The 24999-nt window shown below is 36.6% G+C and overlaps 1 protein-coding gene across 2 annotated transcripts; it reads left to right on the top strand.

Annotated features, from left to right (window-relative positions):
* Positions 1–1295: 1295 nt before the first annotated feature.
* LOC139972122 (WD repeat and HMG-box DNA-binding protein 1-like) lies at positions 1296–24791 on the top strand. Of its 2 annotated transcripts, none has more exons than XM_071979069.1 (24): positions 1296–1789; positions 2972–3224; positions 3757–3908; positions 4077–4188; positions 4616–4666; positions 4846–4892; positions 5143–5191; positions 6532–6734; positions 7611–7767; positions 8700–8901; positions 9618–9766; positions 10497–10681; positions 11485–11566; positions 12699–12864; positions 13721–13838; positions 14692–14797; positions 15792–15968; positions 16507–16581; positions 18232–18458; positions 19123–19265; positions 20322–20516; positions 21003–21129; positions 22421–22559; positions 22711–24791. In XM_071979069.1, exons 2-24 carry the CDS (start codon positions 3036–3038, stop codon positions 22951–22953), a joined length of 3294 nt encoding a protein of 1097 aa, XP_071835170.1. In that variant the 5' UTR covers positions 1296–1789; positions 2972–3035; the 3' UTR covers positions 22954–24791. The 2 variants fall into 2 exon arrangements, with proteins under 2 accessions (XP_071835170.1, XP_071835169.1); XM_071979068.1 differs by having other exon boundaries at positions 1297–1789; positions 19120–19265; positions 22711–24790.
* The last annotated feature ends 208 nt before the right edge of the window (positions 24792–24999 follow it).

Genomic DNA, 24999 nt, shown 5'->3' with positions numbered 1-24999 from the left:
ATTTTTAGATCCGTGCACCCAATATTGGGAAATTGTACGGAAGAGTAGACAGATCATCTCTTTGACGCGATAATTCCAAATTCCTTCTGACAAAAGCTAGAAACTAGTAAAAAGTAAAAAAAAATTGTTATTATCTTAACCAAAATTTCATAATAAAGAGATATAACTTGCAACGGGAAAAATTCGTTTATTTCGGTACATTTCAGTTTTATGTACGTATACTGGCCCGAAATCAAATGTAGAGAGCAAGTGTCATGCAAGTAGTTGACTCAGTGACGCTCCGATTATTTTAACTGACGGGAAAGATCAATATAATTTAGTATTTGAGCACTTCGAGATCAATAATAAATAATTCAGATTTCTTTGGGTCGAGTCACCCAAATCAGCCACAGCCTCGAAAGGACTATGTCCATAGTCTTGTTCGTGACAAGGGTATACTTTGATCATGGAAATATCACTCTAGGATCCTTTATTAAGACTGTGGTAATGATAAGGTGAAGCAAATCACAAACCTATATGGTTACGTATGTAAGCCTATACCTATATCTACAGCAGCCTGCACATATACGGCTAGTTTAGCAAACTGCAGCATGCATGTAGCCTACGGTGCGTTTTTATTTCACTTCGGTGCACGTATTCTTAGTTTTCTGTGTCACATTTTAAGAAGAATAATGTTATGATGAAATGTGCGAGTGATAGTTGAAGAAATTAAAAAGTTGCCATGAACAGAATGCAAATATTATTGTGTTGGCAAAACGGAGAGTCAACCACTGGATAACTTTTATGAAAAACTTCACTTAAAGTTATATCGTAAATGCCAATTCCCAAAATGGGGTGGGGTATGTGGGTCTAGTCTCGCTCCATTTGCCAATGGCACATTTCATTTTTCCAAAACGCGGGTTTGAGAAAGTTTTGTAAAATGCAGTCGTCTGCTTAGATGCACAATAGTGCTACATTTTAAAATTTTGGGACACAATGTTGAATAATTTTTACAAGCTTAGCCTTGTATCGCACATATATATATGTTATAGATTTACATACTGTACGCTTGAATTTTCTGTAATATTATTAAGTCTACCTAGGATACTTCTTTAATAATTGAAGGACTCTGTATACTACATGGATTACGATCATTCCGTTGTTCTGAAGCAGCACACATTGTGTCTCATATATTGGATGTGAGGTCTCGTTGTTCCGGCATTTTCAAATGTTTGAAGTAATTAATGCTGCCTAATTTCATATAGTACCTTATCATGTACCTAATGAGGGGCGGGAGTTTAGGAGGATGAAAAATATTAAGGAGTGTCAGGTATATACGATTGCATCTTATTGCAGACCAGTGGGTGTTTCAATTTTTTCCTTACTACTTACCAAATATTTTTGGAGCTAGTTTTAGTGATATAATACAGTGCCACCTTCAGGATTAAAGTTTAGTTGAAAAAAAATATATCAAGATGTAATAATAAGTTTCTTTTGAAGTTATGAAATTATGTCGCAAAACTTAAGTCCACCCAACACTACCGTAGAGAGACTTTTTCAATAATACAACGACTGGTCGAAGGTTAGTGTATTTACGTTCTAGTGGCGCGAAACTTTTGTAGTCTGCAATGCACTGCATGCATATATACCAAACACAGTTCTTATACTAGACCAACGTTAAGTCAGTAGGCCTAGGCTACGCCAGTTAATGATAATATTACAACGTACATTAGTTTGAAACTTTAACCTACCAGTACCAAGTTTAGGTCGAGAAGCAACTTCGACGTTTCTTACATCACATCTCTAGCAGGTAAGCTTGTGAAGAATTTGTAAATAAGGTGTTCCTTACCATAAATACTATGATGCCTAACCGTTAACGTTAGTCACACTTAATAATAGTTAGCCTAGTTAACGTTAGGCATAACAAGTAACATAAGTTATTCCTAAATATGTCAGATGGATCTAATTAAGGGTCCCCATAAAACTACACCTATCCTACCTAACTAGTACTAGCCTAAGTAAGGCCTAGCCTATTGTTACTAGGGCCTAGTTCTAACTAAGTTTAGTCCACTCAGTGTTCAGTTTGAAATGTTTCAAACATGTTGTATGTTACTTGTTAGGCTTATCACATTGACAGTGTCACTGTCAGTTCTTATGGCCTACAGAGATGAGTTGGCCTGGCTACATGGCTTAAAAAAAAAGTTAAGAGTAAGACAACACCACCTAGCAGCAATGGCATGTACACAGGGGAATGGGGTGCATTTCTCACCCACCTCCGATCGTCACCCCGGAAAATGGTGTCAGAGGTCTTTTAGGCTAATTCAGTTAGGGAAGAATTGGACCGCAATCTTCATTGGGAAACCTGGCATTAAGGGCTAGGCTAGGACTATTCAGTCTTAAACTTAAAGGTTAGACATATATATATTCTAAATAGGTCTTTGCCTAAGAATGCTGTAAAGCTGAAATCTAATTTTTTTTTTTCTGGGGGAAAGACACCAAACACCCCTAGGCCTTAATAGCAGACAGGAAGTCATAAACACCAGGGCAACACCCACACCTATAATATAAAGTATAAAACTCTTGAAAACTCTGACCATCAGGACTATAAATTATAACTATAAGGACCCCAAACACCCCTACATGGGAGTTGGCTTCAGTTATCCCAAGTCAGCATTAAATATTAAATACTTCATTCAGGATTCAGGTCACTTTCTCAATCAGTCAGGGGATGCTTTTAGTTTATCATTCATTGGCATAATCTTGCATTTAGAGCTATTTGCATAGGCTTACATTGGACTAAATGTGCCTCACAATGCAACATTTGACATCCTCCTGTATGCATCCTTCATACAGTTCCAGCCCTAATTCCCTACAAATTCAGTCCCTTTCCTAAATCAATAGGGTGAAATTTTGAATTTGGCCTCCCATCATTGAAATCCTGTGCACGCTACTGATTCACAGTGTCTCTTAACTGTCTTTCCATATTACAAAGGTCAACACAATTCTTAGGCCTCCTGCAATCTCTGTCAGTGCCATAATAAATACTGTAAGCAACCATGGCTTTGCAAGCTCCAGCAATGCAGATGTTCCATTGCAGTGGTCATACAGAAGTGTGTTATAACAGATCCGGTACAACATTCTACAGTTGTGGTGAAGATGGAGGCATCAGAATATGGAAGCATTTGGAAGATGAAGACCATCAAACCTTAGAAATTGGAGAAACTGTGAGGTCACTTCGTGTTCTGGTGAGGGAAATATGTTTCGGAAGATTTAATATAAAACATAATTTTTAAAGAATTATATCATTTATTGGTCATCAGAAGGAATTTCTGCAAGGTGCCTTGTATTATCACATGAAAATTGTAGGAGCAATTACCTTGATCTTGCATATATACAGTATGTCACTCACAGACTACGAGTTGCATTATCAGGCCTAGATACGTTTATATGAGTTGTTACAGATGTTTGGTAGCTATTATGTGATGCTTGCCATTTTGGCGTTTCCCTCCTTTTGTAAATAATAAACCTCTCGATTCCCTCATATATTCATGTGGTTTGGTTAAATGCATAACGATGCATGTGAATAACAATGTTAAAAAAATAGAGAGGGTGAAAGGCAGTGGTTGTGAGTGGACTTGCACAGACAAATTACATAATGATATATATGATGGGAGATGTATCCACTTCCAAATGACTGACGTACCCTAATTCAGTTTTAAATTAAAAAAAATGTTGTCCTTTGTCATTTCAAAAGTGATATATTCTTCTCCTTCACAGGGAAACAAGGTATTTGCAGGGACAGAATCTAACACTGTTCAGTCATACCTGTTGCCAGATGGGTCACCCGATGGGATCCTATGCAGGTTTACGGCACCTGTTACTCACATAGATTTGAGTGAAGATGGAAAGAAGCTTGTGGCCGGGGCAGGGTGAGTATTACGATTAAATGAAAAAATTAGCATCTTGACTATCATCTTAGATATTCTTAATATATCAAAAAATTGCTACAGATTGTTACCTTTTATTTACATATCAACACTTTCCTTGTGAGCATCTATAAAAATATAAAAAAAAAATTTTGTTTGGATTCCTTCCAGTGATTTTATGATCAAAGTAATTGACCTCCAAGATACATCAGATCAGGTGATCTTACAAGCTCATTCTGCTCCGATACTCAGTGTAGCGATCGATCCACTCACAGAATTTGTGGTAAGCCCCATCAACACTTTATAAGTCATCAGTTTTACCTAAGAAAAAATTGACTACCTTCTGTAACACCCTCTAGTGATTATCAAGTGTCCTATCTAATATTACCTTATATTGGCAAGTGGCTGTGATCACTCTCCATGATACTGGCAAGCTTAGTTTTCTGTATATACAGTAATATCACTGCAGCTTCTCCTTACATATGCAAAAACTAAATGTACTTGGGATGGACAAACATATATATAGCCTTTACGGAGGCTGTGAGGTGTGAGATATGTTACTTTAAAACATGTGCTGAAAGGAGGGCAAGCAGCAAAGTCTCCTCGATACAGATATTAAGAATATTTGGTAGTTTACTCATATTCGTAATCAGATGTCTCTGAAAAATCACTTGTCCTTCATGTGTTTACGTTCACCACTTCTTTTTCAGGCTTCAACCAGCTGTGATGGCTCTCTCAAAATTTGGAATATTAGTGATAAGGTATGGCAAGTTAATACTGCTGAATTAACATTAAGCTGAGTTTTTTAACGGGGGAGGTGTAAGATTTATCTGTAGAATTAAGTTATATTAGTTGAGGAGACTTCAATGTCAAAATTATTGTGCGAGATTAATAAAAAAAACATTCTTAAGTGTCAATGTTTACTTTTTGTCTTCCGCAGAGCTGGGAGAAATCAATTGTATTGTTTCCAAAGTGCAGCGATATAAGGTAATACTAAGGCTTCTGTATTAAATTTTAAAGTTGCTCAAAATTGGAGAATATAATCTGTTGTTATGTTACAAAAGATTCACATGCCACATATAAAAGGAATCGGTAACTCTGTACAATTCGGTGCAGTTGTAACAACTCACTCCGATCTCCAAATGAACCATTATTTCATAACAGTAAATATCACACACTTTCCAATTTGTCTACCAGGGGAAAATTATTCTGTAACTGTTTCATTTTATTCCAACAGTTTGTCAAAGACCTTGGCAAGAATTGCTTGGAAGCCCAAAGATGGACAGGTAATAAAGAATTGAAAAAAAAAACTTTTTTTAACCACTTTAGCCAAGCCTACCACTGTTTTCAACAGTTATGCTTTTCTTTAAGTGATGCCTGGGGAGCGGAGGGCTGCTATGTCAATTGAGGTAGATCTCCCAAATATCAACATTTTTGACATTAAAAAGTTCAAAATTGCATACCCAAAGAGACAAGTGTGTCAGATTTTATTTATTACTAGGTTTTGATTGTTAGAATACACCACTGCTTTTAAATTTGTAATGACATGGTGCATAATCGATAAAACCGGATTGTTGTTGTTGAAAAGAATAAAAGCCATTCCATCAAAGAACAATGTTTTAAGCATTGCAATTATCAGTTGTAAAATAGACAATAATAGCTCATTGGCCCCATCTTCTCATCTCATCTTCTTCCTCAATGGTTGCTGGTGAATATTAGCAAACTAATTTGAAAACTAAATCTTGATAAAAAATGGCAACAGATTATAAAATCAGAAATGCATTTGCAGAAGCTGTTAAGCTGAGTTGTTGGTATTCTCTGCTGGACATACAGTACAGCAGCTTTTTCATGTTTGGTTGCTGGCTAATGATAATTTGTATAATACCAAATCTATGGAATATTTCTCTAAGTAAAACTGCCAAATGAGAAAATTAAATTATTCAAGACCATGACATTTATTAGCGAGTAGCAAGTTATTCTATATGGAAATTTGTCTTCCTGACACTTGCGTATATCAGACTTATTCCACTGCAAAGTTGCAAACAATAACACAGAAATTCCTTGTTTTTTTGTGTGTTTATTTTCCCTTTCACTATTGAAATGATACATGTTTATCACTGTTTGTATAAATCGATATCAAATATTTGTTAGCAAAAAGCGACGTAAGAGGGTGCTTCTGTGTGTCTGAAACGTTTGTGTTAGTTTTGAATGTAGACTTAATAGGCTCTGCTGCATTTGACAGTAAAGAAGCTCAGAGAAATTGCAGCCAGATTCACGAGGGTAGGTATGCTGTTCAGCAACATTTTCACTCAGCGACTGACAGGGTTTAATTCTATTAACTGACAAAGAAAATCATTGTTTCAGGAAAACTGTTAAGTGTTGTCTCAAAGACCGGTACATCGACATGTAAAGATTTCCATAGAGTACTCACACACACAGAATAAACGTAAAGGGAATGAGCTCTCTGGGAGGAAGACATCCAATAATATGTTTTGTACCCAAGTCTTTACAATGAGTGACAATAATGACATGTGTCTTATGTATCTCTAAAGACTTTAAAACTTTTAGATGCTTTAATTTACGTTGTTCTTACATATATTCATAAAAAACTTCTCTTGAAATACAGCTTTTAGCCATCCCATTGGAAAGAGAAATTCAGTTGTATGAAAGAGACAGTTGGGATGTTCTGTTTACATTAAAAATTGAAGAGGAAACATTGGGGGTGACCTCTGTCGTGAGTTGGTGTCCGGATGGAGTTCACCTGGCATCGATAACGTCGGTCGGATTCATCAATGTGTGGAACACCTCATCAAAGAAATGTATTAAAAGGTAAGAGGGAACCCTCCTGGGCAATGCTGAATACTCAAAAGTTATTTCTCCTTGAACATACCAATAAAGAAAAAAAAAGGATTTTTTGGGGTTGTGAAGAACAGTAGAAAAGAAAATTTGGCAACTTATTTTCATCCGCCGAAAACTTTACCTTGCATAACCCATCGGTTGGTTAATCAATGGTCAGCTGATGACAACGGACCAATCAGAGAATTTTTGACAAGTATGAAATGAACCTACAATGAAACACTAACCTACTGTGACTGAAAGTGGTGAATTCACCTCACCTCACCTTACCCCTCCTATTCCCCTCTCTTTATCATATCTTTGGTTTGGTCGGGTTAATTGTAGCTTTTTAGTGTAAGTATTGTAGCTGGTCAGTTTAAATTTCATTTTTCTGATTTATGTCTTTTTCATTTTTTATCAAGTTTTGGTCATCCCCAAAGGGCAATTTCAAGTAGTATAACATTACCACTGTTGGATTCATAGATATGTTTGATATATTCTGCACTTTTAAAATTTATTGTAAGATACATGATTTCATATAAATTTTAAAGTCATTACCATTATTAGATTTTTCAGGATTAATTAGTGAAATATTTTATAGACCTACCCTCTTTCCTCATCTAGAACTTTCTGTCTCAGTCTCTCTTTACTTGTGTCCTCAAAGATGTCACCAGTTATGACAACGAAGTCTCGTGTCAGGTCTAAGCAAATACTTACTTTTCCTTCTCAACATTTCATCAAAGAAAAACCAATCCTGCTTAATCAGTCTGATAGTTTTTGAAACTATTATTCCTCAAATAGATTGAAATATTCTGCAATTTGCCCATTCACTATATCCTTTCAATATTTCTTTCATATTTTGTTTTTCAGTTTCAAGGAAAGGAAAGATCTTCCTCTTCGTTGTGTCGTGTGGAATCCCAAGACCGGCACATCCTTAGCCTTCACAAACAACTTGGGTCAGATTGGTATACTGGACCAGGTCCTTGATGGTAGTGACCAGCAGACCAAGTCTAAACCAGAGTCAAAGGTATGTCTGGCCTGTGGTTAGTTTGCATGGTAATTTTAGAGGAGTTTTACATAATGTAGATGACTATTAAACACTTCATAAAAACGCTTACAAAAAAAAGTGACGATATTTGGAAGATATAAAACAAGGAGTATATATATACACTGGATGTATTAGTTTAAAAATCTTCAGTATGCTATAAAATTCCAAAAAGGCTGATTTATTCTCAAGCTTTAGCAAGTAATTGGCATCCATCCTCAAAACATTCAGTGACCTTTAACGGATGATTTCAGATAAAAAACTTCTAGTCTAGGTGGTATCTTTATATCACTTTTAATTTTTGAGAAATGACCCTTTAAGCATGTCTGAGGCTCATCAATGAAACGGCTGTAGTACTTAGTCTAATTGATACAGACCCCTAGGTCAGTTCCTCAATACGAAAAAATGATACTTTTATGGCCCAAAATAACATGTTTTGCAATGCGTTGCAATTTGGCAAATGAAAATGGTGTCAAATGTCATAGCAGGGTTCTCTGTTGCTTGTATGAAGTTAGGAGAACTTGTTACTAGAATTGATCAATCAGTGGTTTAACAGTATAACCTATTTGTCATTGTCATTAATTTAGCATTAAAGGAGCTTTCCAAGGATTTTAATTTACCATATTTTATTAAATTACCATATCATAAAGCTAAATATCCTGAAAACTGGAATAGCTAAAGAAATATTGCTAGCACTTAAAAATTGTCTTCTTCTTGGACTTTGACATATCATGGCTAAAACTCTGCCTCAATTCACCCTATTAATCGGTGTGAATGATGAAAGAAAGCCATTTTGACATTTCCATCAACTTCGAAACCAGCAATGTCTCTGTAAGAATTAAAAGGTTGTCTTCAAACATGTGAAGAATATGATCACAGTTCAGCCTTTCAAATGAATCTTTCCATCTCTGTAGGAGACTAAAGAAGATTTCACAGATCTGTTTGACGACATGGCCGATGACGATCTCCTGGACGCCGTCACGCAAGCAGAGAGGAAACTCCAAGAAGGATCCGACGAAGATATGGATGAGGACATGAACCTAGATCCCGACGCTGATTTAAGACGCAAGGACAAATCCCTGAGCAATCTACTCATTACTGATGATACCTCACAAGGTAATGATGATCATGATGTTGATGATTTAGATTTAAAGGATGACTTTAAGCAGAATTTTCAGTCTTGATTTGTCATAGTCTAAGAGGAAAGAAAATCATGTGAGTGCTTGTAATGTTTTTCTATAGCTTTTTCAATTTTCAAGATATTCACCTTTAAAGTATATTAATTCTCTGAAATGTTCCTTTAATTGCCAAAATCAATGATGACAGAAGTGCAGGCTTCAGTGTTAATACATTGTTTTGTAAATCCTAAATAATTCAACCAACATATGTCCTTTAAAACTTCATATTAAGTTTATTAATGTTGCAGACCACCCTTTTATGACATTTAACACCATTTGTCTTGTAACAAATTTGTAAATTCTTTGTAAAGATGGTCATTTGAAGGCCATAAAATACTCTTTTTTGTTTTCCAATCAAGTTTTGTGTTACATCAGAGGAATTGACCTAATGATATGTGTATTACTGTATCTAGGCTTTATAGTCCAGTCATTTTGATTGTTAACTCTCAGTTTTTTAAAGGGGTCAATTCTCAAAAATCAAAAGTGTTATGATGCAAACTAGTAGATTAAATTGTCCTTCTTGCGTTCACATCATATTCACCAGAATGAGAAAAGCCCACAAAAAAAAAAGAATAATGATTTTGATTAGCATTTCTTTTTTCACAGATTTTTGCTTATTTCGTTTTCCTTCTTATTGCTTCTCTTTTTCCGCAGATGGAAGCAATATAGCTGACGATACTTCTGCTTCAGTCGTAACTGAACCAAAGAGCCTCCCTCCTCTGGTGACTGGACCCAAGCCAACACCTTTACAGAAACCATTTATTCCATCTTCGACTCCCGTCCATCTCTCCAGCAGGTTCATGGTAAGTTTTCCTCTCTTCACTTTGTTCTATTCTAATTTACATCTCAGAGAGTTGTTTTAGAATTAGACTCACCAATGGAGCTGTTTTCTGTTTAGGTGACATATGATCAGTTTTGTATTCTGTATGAAATTTCACAACAGTAGTAATAAAAAAACAAAGAAAAGTCCCAAGTTAGCTGATTACATTAAAATAGTTTTAATCTGAACAATTTTATGGTATTCTGTGGTTGGTTTGTCCTTTGCTTTTCTATGTGCCATTTTTTTTCTCTTTTTTTTCCCTCATCTATTACTACAGTGATGGTATGAATGTTTCTTGTTGAATTAATCACATTATTTTCATTATTAGTATCAATTTGATTTATTTTCGATGACATACTGTACGTTGTAAAGAATTTTCACTCTGATAAAATGATGCATAATATGGAAGATGTCAGTCGACATTGTAAGCTATGCAGTGACTTCCTTTTTGAACCGGTGCCTTTCAATCATTAGGTCCTGATTTTATGTCACTCCAAGATTAATGTATGTCGTCCAGTTACAGAGTTGTTGGCAATTGACAATTCATAATCATGGACATTAAATATGAATGTAAGAGACTGACTTTGGTCAGCTTGCAGCTTTGATAAGCCAATGATGGCTTCGCGAGTTCCTGCTTGCAGGAGGATCTAAAATACACACATATATACATACAAACATACATACATATAACCTCCACTGCTCTTTCTGTTCAGAAATGGAACATGGTGGGTGTGATCCGCTGCTACGATACTGACGAGGAATCCTCCATCGATGTGGAGTTTCACGACACATCCGTCCACCATTCTCTTCATTTTGACAATCAGCTGAATCACAATATGGCAGATGTCAACAGCCAGGCTGTTCTCTTGGCCACAGAGGGAGATGAAGACACACCCAGGTCAGTCTATCTTGCCAACTTTTAGAATTATGCTTTTTAAGAACTCATTTATCTAGCAGCCATATAGCAGCCATTTACATTCAAAATGGGTTCTTAGAATCTCTGTTATAATCCTTTTAATCTTTCAACCTTCTAATCCTCCATCTTATTTTTTATTGTTCATGCTTTCATGATTGTACATTTTACGTCTATTGTGTATCATGATTATGTGTCCTATTTATAAATTTTGTAATTTATACTGGAATAAAGGAATTGAATTGAAAGTCAAATCTGCTCTCTTTCAAAAGTAGATGATAGACTAATTGTAGCTTTGTTTTGTTTTTTTTCATTTCAATTTCAATTTTCAAATTTATTTCTCATTTGTTTGTACAAGATTAATACAAAACTAACAATTACAGTAGGAAGGGTTAATGCATGAAGGACACTAGAAAACAGCAGGGCTGTTATCTCAGCTAGTGACCAAGTAGAAATAAAAAAAACAGTGAAATATTAAATTAAGTTTTGAGGGGAAAGAAAGATATAGAGAAAAACCGAAGAAGAAGAAGAACCGGACAGACAGACAGAAGGACAGAAAGAGCGAAGAGAGAAGGACAAGAGGCAAGAAGGATAGCAAAGACTTAGAAGAGAACAAAAAAAAATGCTAGTTGCATTCCAAGAACATCTTCAGTAAGCTAATTTAACTTTGAGATGATGAAAGCTGGGTTGTGTTACACTTGCATTAAGGGCCAATTATTCATTCATACAATTGCATGGAAAAAGTTTGACAATTTGTTTGTTTTTATCTTATCTGTATCATTCCTCAGCCAAATTCGTTGTCAGTACTTTGCATCATGGGATACACAGAAAGAGTGGTCCATCAGCATGCCAAAGGATGAAATCGTCAAGGTATGATTTATCAGATTTAGTCTAGTCCGGTCTAATTTAATCTTCTCTTGTTCTGTTGTGTCCTGTCCTGCCCCGCCCCACCTAGTCCCATGAGTACCAATGATTAAGGAGAACACCTTAAAGGCATTGAAGACTCGCCCTAAACCGTGTGCCGCGCTCTGAAAAAGTTAACTTTCCGTTGCTTGCAAGTGAAGTTTTCTTCTTGTCGCTACAAAATGCAGACGTGATACCTTGTTATCTTTTATCTAGACCTGAGATGTCCATCGCTGCTATGTACACTGTGTTGTTGGTATTGACCGTAGCTGTATGTATTGACTGTACACTAGTGTCTAATTACCGACGGTAGCAAGCTGTGTGTGTATTTCTGGGACCGATGGTGGTGTCTAACACTTCTGTTACACCTCATTCGAAACTAGGTCAGATTACCGGCATGAGACATTTCTTAGTGCGCGAGTCTTCACACCCTTTAAAAATCCATTTGATGATCATGGATTAACACTGCTTATAGCATGACATTCTCTTTTCCATGACTGTTCAGTGAAGTATGTGGCAGGTCTATTGTTTCTGTGTGTTCCCACCACCATCACCTAGCCATCCAACAAAGCACCTGTGCAAATTAATTGCAACATCGCAATGGCGAAGTTCTTCTGAAACCATTGAGTTACAAGAGTAAAATCATAATTAAACCAGAAATATCAATAAAGGAGATATAATTGTTTTTCTTGGCGTGCTGGATGAGAAACTTTCGGTGGGCTGGATTGTGCCCACAGGCCACCTATTGAGAACCCTTAGTGTAGTGTAGTATCATGAAATATGCATATTTATCGCTAAGACACAACTATGTATGTATGTATTTTAGATTCTCCTTCAAGCAGGAACTCGCGAAGAAGCCTCATTGGCTTATCAAAGCCGCAAGCTGACCGAAGTCATTCTCTTAGATTCATATTTAACGTCCATGATTATGAATCGTCAATTGTCGACAACTCTGTAACTGAACGACATACATTAATCTTGGAGTGACTCGAACTCGGGACCTTATGATTGGAAGGCACCGGCGTTAACCACTGAGCTAACACTCCTAAATTAGGCATTTTCATTTTTGGTTTCCCTTTGTCTTTTTTTTCTTCCCCAGGCTCTTGCTTTAGGGAAAGATTTCCTTGCTGTAGGAACCAATAAAAGACATGTGAGAATATTCACCCTCAGTGGCATCCAGAAGGACTTGTTTTGTCTCCCTGGTCCTGTTGTTACCATGGCAGCAGATGAACAAAAGATGATTATTGTTTACCATCAAGGCCCTGGTTTGTTATCATTTCATCATTGTGTAAAAAAATTAAACTTTGCTGGTCCAGTATTACCGAAGTTATGATTTTTTGGAATTCTTTCACCAAGGAAATTCCTGTTCAGCTTTCGAAGCAAATTTTGAACCGCCATGTTTTTCTTTGTGTATTTGGACATTGTCCTACATACATAAGAGTACTGTCCTTGGTATTTCTAGTTGAGCTGCAATCATTTAATAAAGGTGTAAAGAATAAAAATCAGTTTTTCTTTCAGTAACAGGAGCTTTATCTGGCAGTGATAATAGACAAAGTAGTTTCATAAGAAACTGCTTACAGTGGCCAGTTTTGTAAGCATATCACAAGATTTGTTATACCAGACCATGCCATTTCAACTGTTAAACAAAGATTTGTGACCCCGTAATTAAGTGATGTTTAATAAGCCTCTTGATGCCCCGTAGATAGATCATTTTACAAATGAGCTCAATAGAATGCTAAAAATGTCACATTTCACTAGCAATGTAGGAAATAGTCCATTATTTCTCAACATTTCATCAATCAGACACATTTGATAGTACTCATATTAATGAAGCCCATGGAAGAAGCCAATTGAAGAATCTTATCATTTTCATCCTTTGCTATAAATATAACATTTAGTATTGAATAGTATTGCCAAATTTAACAAGATTAGCACAAAAATTGTCAGTGAGATATGTGTTTCACATGAAACCCATGCATTTATTTTCTCTAGTATATTGCTCCTTTAAACATTTGTAAATGTCAGCGTTTTTCTTATTTTGATAATTTTCTTTAATAAGTGTAGTAGTTAACGTAACATGTAACATTTGCACAAATGAGCTTTTTCGATCTTGATCTTCAGGTTTACCGGGAGACCAGTGCTTGGGGTTTCAACTATACCAATTGTCTAAGAATGCAAAGGCTGTTGTGGTCGATTCAAGATTACCTCTGAGCGCCAAGTCAACGTTAACCTGGCTGGGGTGAGTCGCGCAGTCAGTAGTCAGCATTATACATTTTCATAAAATCACAAATGAAAAATCACAACTGTAACGGTAACAACTACAATAGTTAGTGACCGACAAACATCAGTCTTTGCTAAAATAGGTTTGCTAAATAAGTTAAAATACACTAAAATAAGTTAAAATAAGCTAAAATAAGTTAAAATAGGCTAAAATAAGTTTGCTACAATAAGTTTGCCAAAAATATTTGTTCCTGACAAAACAAACAAAGATTCCTGTTCTGACAAAGACCATTGAGGTTGATCCCCATTATCAGCAGAGGAACCATGGACTAGTCCATTTTCAAAGTTTCATCGATGGGACACATTTTGATGAGTACTCATATTAAGCCCACGGAAGAATATTAAAATGTTCAGCCTCTACTATAATGTAACATTATGTAAGGAATGAAGGCAGTTAATTTACGACGCCAAGCAGCCACATGTTTTTGTGAAAAGAAGCGGATTGCCTTGTAACTTGCACTTCACGTTGGGAGGCTATTCAAGTTTAGCTCATTTTGGATTTCTTTTACAATTTGGAAGACCATTTTCAGATAGAAGAAACCCTGGATTTCTCCTTGGTTGAAAATACCCAGTTTTCTTTGGCAGGCCAGGGATCGAACCCATGACTTCCCAGATACTAGGTTTACATTGCTTCTAATGCCACAGCCTTTATCAACTCGACCAAATTTAATGAAGGTCGACCCATGTTGACCTCTGAATATACCCTTGTCTTGAAACCTCTTTCAGCCTAAAAGAGTGTGAAGGAGTGTGTGGATGCATTTAGCAAGTCTGTTGAGTGTTTTGTTATAATATTTCTTTTTCTCCTCTGACAGATTTACAGTAGAAGGTACAGCAGCAAGCGTAGATTCCAATGGAATCGTAAGACTGTACAATCAACAGTCTTCGGCATGGATTTCCGTAGCTAACACCAAGTCACACGTAAATATGGATTCTATCCCTGATAATCTTTGCAGTTATTCAGTTTGTTGATGTATTTGTCTCCAAAGCAACCTTCTGTGTTAATTTTTATTAAATTTTCAATACGATCTGATGCTTAAATATTCCCAGAACAGAGCATTTTTGAATCTTTGACTAGTAAATCTTCATTTCAAATAATGAATAGACTGCATTTTTTTTAGTAAAAATGTCCATTTTACTTCATTTTTCTGCAATTAATATTTATATAGAAAGGGCCATGACCTAAATATGAATACTCATTACTTAGTAGTTTAGGATGAAAGATAATTTAAGGGACTGTTAGGTAGAATAATAGTATAAATATGGTAATATTACAGTAACTAATATGATGTAATATTAAACATGTATTGTATTATAATATGGATATTAATTTTTATGAGAAGCCTGTAACCAACAACCCCCCCCCCAGCTTCTCCCTGTTGTCCCCCAACCCCTCTGCCCCTCCCTGTTGTCCCCCAACCCCTCTGCCCATTTTCCTTACAGAACTATGCGATATAAAGTCTCAACATGTATTAAGATGATAACAGTTTATCCTCTCCAATAGCAAACTGTTTTAATCTACTGCAATAAAGTTATGTGAGTAAAATGTATAATAGATAGAGGACCTGACGCTTTGATTCTAGCATCATTACTGGTTCACTTCTATTTGATACTGCAAGTCACTGACCGGTAACATAGTCCATTCTATCTGTCTATTAACACTTTTTTTCCTGTTTTTTTTTGTCTGCCCATCAAGATTCAGGTGGGATCAAATCATCAGTCTGCCAAACCTTAAAACGTTACACTTACCTTACCCACCTTACTTTACCCACCTTACCTTACCTACCTTACCTTAATATTATTACCCTCTCTCTCTTCACTTTTCCCTTCCTCTCGTAACATGCTCGTGAATTGCTCAAGCCATATTGCAGTACAACTTATATAGTTCTTTTCACCATTTCTGTCTTTCATTCAGACAAAAGGAAAATCTGATCACCATTGGATTATTGGGATGCAAGAGAGCCCTGCCCAGATTCGCTGTGTCAGCTGCAAGGGATCCACCTTCCCTCCAACATTACCAAGGCCCACCCCTATTCTCTTACCATTCCAACTCCCTCTCTGTGACCTGGAAGCTGACAAAGGGCAACTGGAGGTAAGATGCTAAGCACGAGTGTTCTCTCTTCTTACTATTAGTAGTAAATCAAGTTGGAATTAACTTAGGGGAATCACTTGTAATACCAGTTAATGGAAGAATAAAACTCTTTCATTAATCATGATGGTGATGCTAGAGTTGGAACATATCACAGTCTGAAAGTCATATCAGCAAGCTACCAGTTTCCAAAATATGTGATGTCATAATGCCACTAGAAGGTGAATCCCCTGTATGCTGTCAGGGTGAAATTGGTGGAATTGAGATGCGTTGGTAATGCAAACAAACTCACTAATTTATTCCTTAATGTTGAAAAACTCAACAGCATAGTTTGTATGCAAACAAAGTCACTAATTATTTGTTAATGTTGAAAAAATTGACAGCATAGTTGCAATACCCATCTCTCTCAAGGAACAGTAACCAAAGAAATAAGTAAAGAAATACCTTAAAACTTTGAGTACAAAAGGCTGTATTATGTCATTGTTAGATATGTAGAAATGCATGTGTACATGATTTTTATGTAAACCTGTCCCCATTACAGGAGATGTACTTGCGTGAGAAGTTGATGGCTGGAACAAACACCGCTGGGCAGGATACCCTGATGAAGATGTTTGCGGTAAGTTTAAATATTTGTTAAGAGCTGCTGGAATGGAATATAGACTCTTGTAAAGCAAAGGGGTTATTCTTCCCCGCCACCTTTCTTTCCAAAATTACGACAGGAATATGTTACAGTTGAAAGTTTGTAGTCTTGTATCAAGGCCAGGCCTTCCCACACAACTAACCCTTGGTCACTGCTAGCTTGTCACGCCCACACACCAAAGTGTCCACAATTCAACAGTTGCTCCCAGGGGCACTACAGTGTGCCATATGTACGTGTCTCCCAAGGGGACTTCCCATAGGGTGCAGCTGCAAAGGGGCACATGCAACATACATTAAGAAGTTCCCTCGCAGGACCCCATTTATACCCCTGAGTGAAGAGAGGCAATGGAGATTAAGTGCCTTGCCCAAGAACGCAACGTAATGATCTGGCATTTTAAAGTCCGTATAATGCTCCACGGAGAGTCATAAAGAAATGATAATTTTTGTCAAATGTTCAAGACTTTCTTATTGTCATCTGAGATTTTATTTGCCAAAGCAGTGCTGTTATTTGATCTTTTTATCTTTTTAAGAAAAGTCAGCCTAAAGAAACTTCAATTTTCATTTTGATTGAATATCCAAGTTATAGAATATGAGAGTTTATCCTACTTTACCCTTGGGAGGTGTGGGGGGGGGGGAGCTTATAGTAACCCTGTGAAATATTAAAGAAAAGGTTATGTTAAAATAAAACATAGCTTGTTTTGATCAGATATGAGTTTACGTTGTGACGTCCTTGATATATATATTGCATATCACATCACAGGACAATAAATTACCTTATTATTGATACCCCTTCTTTATAAGAAATCTGTTTATAGAAACACCCCAGTGCTGGTTTTGATGACCATGAGATCTGGAGGAGTCTTCCTTCTCAATGCTTTCATACAGTAGACCTTTTGCATTTTAATATTTGACAATGAAGATTAATATGATAAGAGACTACAAGCCGTAAAGACAGGGCAACCCATGGGGTTATTTACAAAGCTTTCCGTAACCGCCAGGGGTACGGTTACAGTCAAGGTTATCAGCGCTAGAGTCAACTCTTCTCGATACCGAGGGAAATAGTGCAGATGCTACTTTCGGAAGGCCGAATGCACTTTTCTTTCTAACTTCACCATTGAATTACTTTGTGAATACAGATTCAGGTTCCTGGACTTGAAATAGTCGTAGCATTTTTTTCCATTAAATTATCTCCATGACACGGATGATAGAAAAATCAGAAAAAGATCCAATTCCTGGTATAAAAAAAATTTGAGCTTTGTGAATGTCCCAACCAGCATTGATAATAAGATTTTCTGCAGCAAAGTATGTTTAGCCAATCACTGACTGAGAGATGGTATTACGAAAATAAGCTTCGAGTCTCACATTCAAATGTGCTGTTTAAAATCATTTCTAATCATTTTCAAATGTCTATTTCAAATAAGTTCAAATTTAAAATTATATTGCTTAATTAATATCCAAAACCAGCAGTAAAGCAGAATGTAAGCCTTCCCCAGACTAGGGTATCAAGTCTAACCTATTTGAATGAAAATAAGGGTTTTAAATGTTCATTTTCACTTTTTCAAGAACTAATTTATAAAATAATATCCGAGATTTGAATTTTGCCATTTTTTATAATTTTTCTACTCAGCTTTCATGCAGAGCGGAACGAGAAGTTCGAGCGGCTGATGTATGTAAGATGATGACCACTCAGCATGCATGGACGCTAGCTATAAAATATGCTAGTAGATCAAGGAAGATGCTCTTAGCTGAGAAACTGAGTGAGATGGCTGCAGAGCTCCTGAGAGCAGAGTCAGAAGACGAGGAATCAGAAGATGAAGATGACACTTGGCAGAGAAGAAGAAACGACCCAAGACGGTGAGTAAAACCAGAATCATGCAAGGGCAGAGCTGGGGGTCATGGGAGGTGTAATTTAATCCCTCACTCTAACCTTGTAGTAATGACAAGAGAAAAGGAACTGATAATGGGAAAATATTTCCTCCAATATCTGAATAATTTGATACTGATGATAATAATTGTAATAATAAATAATTGTAATATTAAATACTGATGATAAGAATGGTACTGTGTCAGTTGTATATAGGATATTGATATATCTGCTTAAACACAGCCAGAGTTTGTTGCTAATATATCTGCTTTAAACATAATATTGTAGTTCTCTGCTGGTGTGACTGTTTAATGATATCTAAAACCTTTGTCAGATCATCACAATTTCATATGGCATAAAATGAAAACCGAGCACCATCCTGTAACCTCTAATAAACTTTTATTCCAGTTTTCCACTCTTACAAGATTACGAGCAGGGCATTTTCCTTCCCTGCCTCCATCTCTTCTCTTGATTCTTCTCCCCTGGCCTCCTCCCCCCCCCCCCTCCCTGCCACCCTTCTCTCCCTAGCCCTCCTTCTTGCAACGATCCAAGCAAAAATATATGAGTAACTTCTGTGATGGTGTGAACTTTTATGAAGACGTTAACTTTTTTGAAGGTGTGATAGGATAAGCTTGCCTCTTCTTGTTGCAGTAGAGAGAGGAGTGACATGGAAGAGGATGATCATCAAGAAGAGGAAGAGGAGGAAGAAGATGAAGATGCCGACCAGGACGATGATATGCCAGAGATGAAACCCATCCCAACCAAGCACAGACCCCTGGTCATGAAGCCAAAACAAAGTAAGGCCGGGAACTATTATAATCCAATACCCACACATCATGAATCTGCAAAAGCTATGAGTTCTATATATGGTTACAGTGATATGCAAGATGCTGTACTTTCTCACTATCATTTGAATGGTTTATTATAGGAATCTTTCTCCAACTTACGGCCGGTTTAGCTCAGAGAGAGATGGTGTGTTCTGGCATGAGATCACTGGTTTGAATACTGTTCTAGCCAGTAAATGTCTTAGCTCTTGCTATAATTTTTTTTCGCTGTTCACCCGATTCATTCCAGTTTCATTTTCAGTTGCTAAATCAAGGTAGGCTGTTAGCCTAACCACTTGAGACAGAAAGAAGAACGTGTCTGTCTTCGTTGATTGATCTCTGTGTGATTTCCATCCTCTCAATACTCAATCACATGTTACCATTATCATTTATTGGAAATGGTGCATTATGGGAAGATTGATTGTTACATTTGAATTTTATAATTAGTCATGCATATTCATAGGACTTCAGGATTGCAAGCCCTTTACTCTGTCAATTGACCTAGATCCATCGCTTTGTTGATGGCCAGAGAAGTTCTGCTGATGTCTCAATCAGTACCTAGAGCAGGGGTGGGCAACCTTTTTGAATGAATGGGCCAGATATAAGGAGTGAAAAATTGACTGGGCCGCACCTAACCAACGACCTGCTGTTGATTTCAAACCTTTGATTCCGAGGACTTTCAAGCAATAGTTGTGTGTACTTAATCTGTATTCACAAAAACATAATGTCAATACAGTACAGTTGATAATTGATGGGGATAATAGGCCTACCTGACAGCATCATTAGTGCCGATAAATTCTAAGCAGCTAGCTCGTTTTTTGTGATGATGTAAAATAGATTGATTTTTTTTCTTTTTCTTGAGACATCTCACGGGCCGCAAAAAAAATCACTTGTGGGCCGCATGTGGCCCGCAGGTTGCCCACCCCAGACCTAGAGTGATCCTGCTGTAACAGTACTGCTGTATTAACAGATATTTTAAAGGGTAAATTCATGGTTTTAATTGAATTCTATTTCTTTCTTTCCTTCCAGAGCCTTCTCTCATACCCCTCACTCCAATCAGCACCGAGAAAAGGAATCCATTCAAGAAGTCTGCCTCCGATGCCGCCAAAGAAACCCAGGAGGAGGAATCTCCGACCCTCGGAGGAGCTAACGTCTTCGACAACATGAAGAAACGACCGAGTAACAGCACTGATGGACAAAAAAATAAAAAGAATCAGAAGAAAGGTAAAAATTATTTTCACTGAAATAACTTCCAGATATTTTAAAATGAGTATTTCCCCCCCCTCCCCCCCCCCCCCACTGCATTCTCATTGAGGACAACTGCTATAAAGTGGAGTTGTCCATATTTCATGCTTTATTCATCCTTGTCATGAAATAAAGGTGACAGGTATAAAGGGGAAAAAAATTTCCATATGCACACCCATGATTCATGCAAATGAGTTTATGAACAAAATTTAATCCAAGTTACTTCAAATTCATTTTTGCTTTCAAAATTTTCAAGAAAATTTGCATCATTTTGTATCTATGTTCTGTGAACTTGTCGAAAAGCAGTGATCGTTTGGGCTCAGAGTTACGTTACCATAAAATGGAACAGGAAACTATCAACTGCAGATTCTTCAGAGAATTGAATACACTCATTATTTTGTTGCTAATAACTCTATCTTCAGTTAATAGATTCATTCCAGCTTTTGTTTTTCGTTTCATTTTCAGACAAGACACCTCCATCCTTAAGAGGAACCAAGAAAGCTCAAATGACTTTATCGTCGATGGGTGGCAAGAAACAGGAGAAGCTGTCTTTGGAAGGAACCAAATCTGAACCAAAGAGTGCCTCTCAAAAGTATGTAGCATTTGAGTGTCACCATTAACTGGATACAATTGCCTGAATGTTAAGTGGTCTACTTGAGATGTAGCTAAACAAATGTAAAGTGTTGACATGTATGTAACATATATAACATTTTGAAATTGGACCTTAACAAATTTGTGCGATTGAAAGTAGAGTACAGCTCTGGAATTAACACACACACATGGAGAAAACAATTACAGTGAAATAACCCTCAAGTGAGTTGAAAAGCATCTTTTTTAGAAGTGTCTTATGAAGGGTGATAGCCAAATCCTACAACTATATTGGTGATGAGCTTGTGTAGTCAAGATTCATTTCATAAAATGCAGTATAATTCAAAAAATAATTTGCTTATGACTGTGTTTTTCATTTTATCACTATGAAACAATGAGGATAATTGAAATAAAAATTCATTGATTGCATTCTCATTATTCACCTTCATTTTGGTGATAAACCCAGATGATTTTTTGTAATCCTTTGCTCAATCGCCATATTTTAATCTTTAGTCTGTTGTGGTAAGCTTGGTAAACTTGCTCACCAAACTTGGAAGAGCAGTTTTAATTTATGATAAAAGGTCCTCTTATGATGAAAGAAGGCATCCACACAGGCCTTCCAGCTGAAACCTGAAGAACCTGTGATATGAATGATATCGCTCAAGGGTTCAAGTGTCGTCTCTCCTCTGTTGCTATGTCAAAGTTGCCGTTTGTGATATCAGTGACACAAGTAGCTCGCATCAGATTCTTATTGTGTTATATAAGTGAATAGAAACATTCTCTCTCACTGTTACACATATGTCTAGCATTATTGTCTCAACAGAATTACAATCTACAGTGTCTGTTTCTGGGTATCTTTCCCCTTCCCCCTACCTCCCCCCACCCTTACTATCCATACAGTAAAATATCAAGAAGAAAATCAATGAGATGTATTTGGACATTTGAAGATCTGCTGCATCGGTCTTTCCAGAGATCAGGTGTGTCAATTTTAAGGGTGTGGGTAGGGGGTGGGGAGGTCAATTTTAAGTACTTGAATTGCTCCACTAAAGTTTACAGTTAATTTTGTTGAAATGGTGGTGATGTTGCTATGGAGTTGATCTGTGTATTGATGTTTCACAATGAAAAGGTAATCATTTTACATATATAACCTACATTGTTTGTTAGAAATAGTTGAAGGTTTTCAGTATTTGAAGTTTGATTAAGAACAAGTTCAAAATATACCATGTATATGCCATATATACCATATACCAAAATATACCATGAACTTTCTTTGTTTTTTCTCTCTTCCTCGTTAGACCTGCATCAGCTTTCCAGTTATGGTTTGAGGAGAATAAATCAACGATTGCAGCAGAGCACCCAGAGGTGGAATCTGAGACAGAGATATTCAAATTGGCCATCCAGAAATGGAGGGAGGTCGATACCGAGACCAAACAGGCAAGTGAAAAATTACAGTCATGGTTTCGTGAATTTTGTTCCATCCGATGTCTTGAGGATGATTAAAGCAAAATTCATGTTTTCTATAACGTTTGTTCTTTAGTCTTTTACAAACTGTTGAATTTAATATGTTATCTTCTTCTTTTGACAGAAATGGAATCACATCTCCAGTAACCAAGGGGGCAAAGAGACGGAGGAAAAAGACGTTGAATCGAAAGACGAGAGCCCGGCAGCAGGAACGACGACGGACAAGAAACGCAAGAGAGAAGAAGATGACAAAGAAAACAACAACAACGAGAAGAAATTGAAAGCTAAAAATGTCTTTGCAAAGAGTGGTGGTGGGAGTTTAAATAAATCTACCATCAATAAACTGGCTAACTTTGCTAGAGACTGATCGATTGGTAACAGAAACTGGGTACGTTTAATACCTTTAAATTCTCCTTCCAGGGAGACATAAAATGCTCAGAGTACTGTGTACTGTTGTATCTTTGTCTAAAACAGGCTTAAAAACAACTTGCGAAAGCTTGAAAAAGAAACATTGAGATATTTTTCTGGGTCGCTCAACATTTTCATAGCAGATTTTATACATAGCCTACTTTGCATATAGGAATGAGGTCGGAAGAATTTATCATTAACCAGCGAGTTAATTAACAGCTAAATGCACCATTATGGGTGAGAGTGAATACTTTGTATTGTCCATTCGGAACATAACACTAGATGCTTGTTGGAATTCTGTTTGGAAGTGGATTATGGTATTGTAGTGTTAGGAATGAACTTTAACAAGCTTGTTTCAAGCCTACTGGATGGCTTAAAGAGTCAAACAGTTTGGATTGCAGCATCGATTCGTGGGCAGGAAGAATCTGTAGTAGTTTTTCTTCATCCACCGGTAGATTTGACTTTGAAAGAAATTATAGCTTTGAAAGAGACATTGTAAACATATGCTTTATATGTATTATGTCTGAGGTGAAATGTAAAGTAAACAAAGTTTTTAACAACATGGCAAGGAATCATGACAAGAGCCTTCTGGCCGGAACAAGGTCCCCCCCCCCGTAGAGACCATACATTGACTCGAGTCAGTGACTCAACTAAAGTCAAAGAAACAAATTGTAACAACTTAATTTTGATATTAAAATGAAGTGATTCATTACAACTCTGATAATCAGATCATTGTGTTCTTATCATCTTCATCATCTTCTTGTGCGGTACTCGTTGCCTGTCAAAATAAACTGCATTCTAAGAATAAAGCCATACTATCATGTTTACTAATGCTCTAGGTAATGTCTCTCTGTTGATTTAAACTTAAGCTCTCATTGGTTGTATCAAGTGCCAATCACAGCCCAGGGGGTTTTTATCTTTGAAATTGATATTATGAAGACAAGTCCAGATGGTGTACTTCTGAAATTTTGAAGATTTTTGAGGACAGACTAGAATGAAGGACTAAACATGGGGTATATTGAATATAATAGCCCCAGAAAACTGGAAGTCTTCAATACGGTCAGAGGAATTATTTGGAATTGCTCAATCTTGGTGTGGATTGTGTTGACGTAGAGGCTAATGACCTCACAGGCAATAGAAGAAGCTTTATGTATAAAGGCTTGTTCTCTGGTCCAGGAAGCACAAATCAGTATCAAGAACTTAAAAATACAATAATATTGAGGTTTGTTACAAAGACTTGCAACATTTAGTTGTAAAAAAGTTAAACTATTTTGAGATAATTAACAAAAACCAGATGTCATGAGACTTTGTGATTCCTTGCTGTATAATATGCAAGAATTGAGTGTTAATTGTACACAGAGTTCTTGTAGTAATAAGGTGTATCCAAATTCCCATGAAGTTCATTAAGCTTTACCTTTGGAACTATTGCTATTACCAAATTTTGAGAATCTGACAAATGGTGACCTCCAATAAACTTTGACCTCTATGAACAAGCATGCAGACCCTCCTAGCATTTACTTGCAATATAATTCGACATTGAGCACTAAAACATTGTGGAATCCGATCAGCAAATATTGTTTGATACCTGAAGAGACGTCATCTTTGCCAGTAAATTGCTAATAGTTTAACATCAACTGGGACTTTCATCACCGCCTAACTTGGAACTTGAGTATTACACTAAAATTTCCAACCATGATATCCATTCAATTGGTGCAAAACTATCGAATAGCCTCGAAAATAGAATTAAGAACTGTGAAGTCTGTCTTTGCTTGCTGCAAGTCAAAAATAATTAAAGAAACACTAAAACAAGTAACTTAAAATAAAGCTGCCAGTTCTCTTTCTGTTTCTCTCTACTTTTCTTCAACTGCATTTCGCTATTTCTTGTTTCTGAGGAGATGCCTGAAATAGGATCTTGTTTACTTAGCTTTCACCAACTTGCTTCTTTCATCCGTGTCAAGTAAAGAAATCAAAACTACCGAATAAAATGTTTTCCAAAGGTAAGGAG

The sequence above is a fragment of the Apostichopus japonicus genome, chromosome 8 (assembly GCF_037975245.1).
Source record: "Apostichopus japonicus isolate 1M-3 chromosome 8, ASM3797524v1, whole genome shotgun sequence".
NCBI classification, from domain to species: Eukaryota; Metazoa; Echinodermata; class Holothuroidea; order Aspidochirotida; family Stichopodidae; genus Apostichopus; species Apostichopus japonicus.
This window is presented reverse-complemented; position numbering and strand designations above follow the sequence as displayed.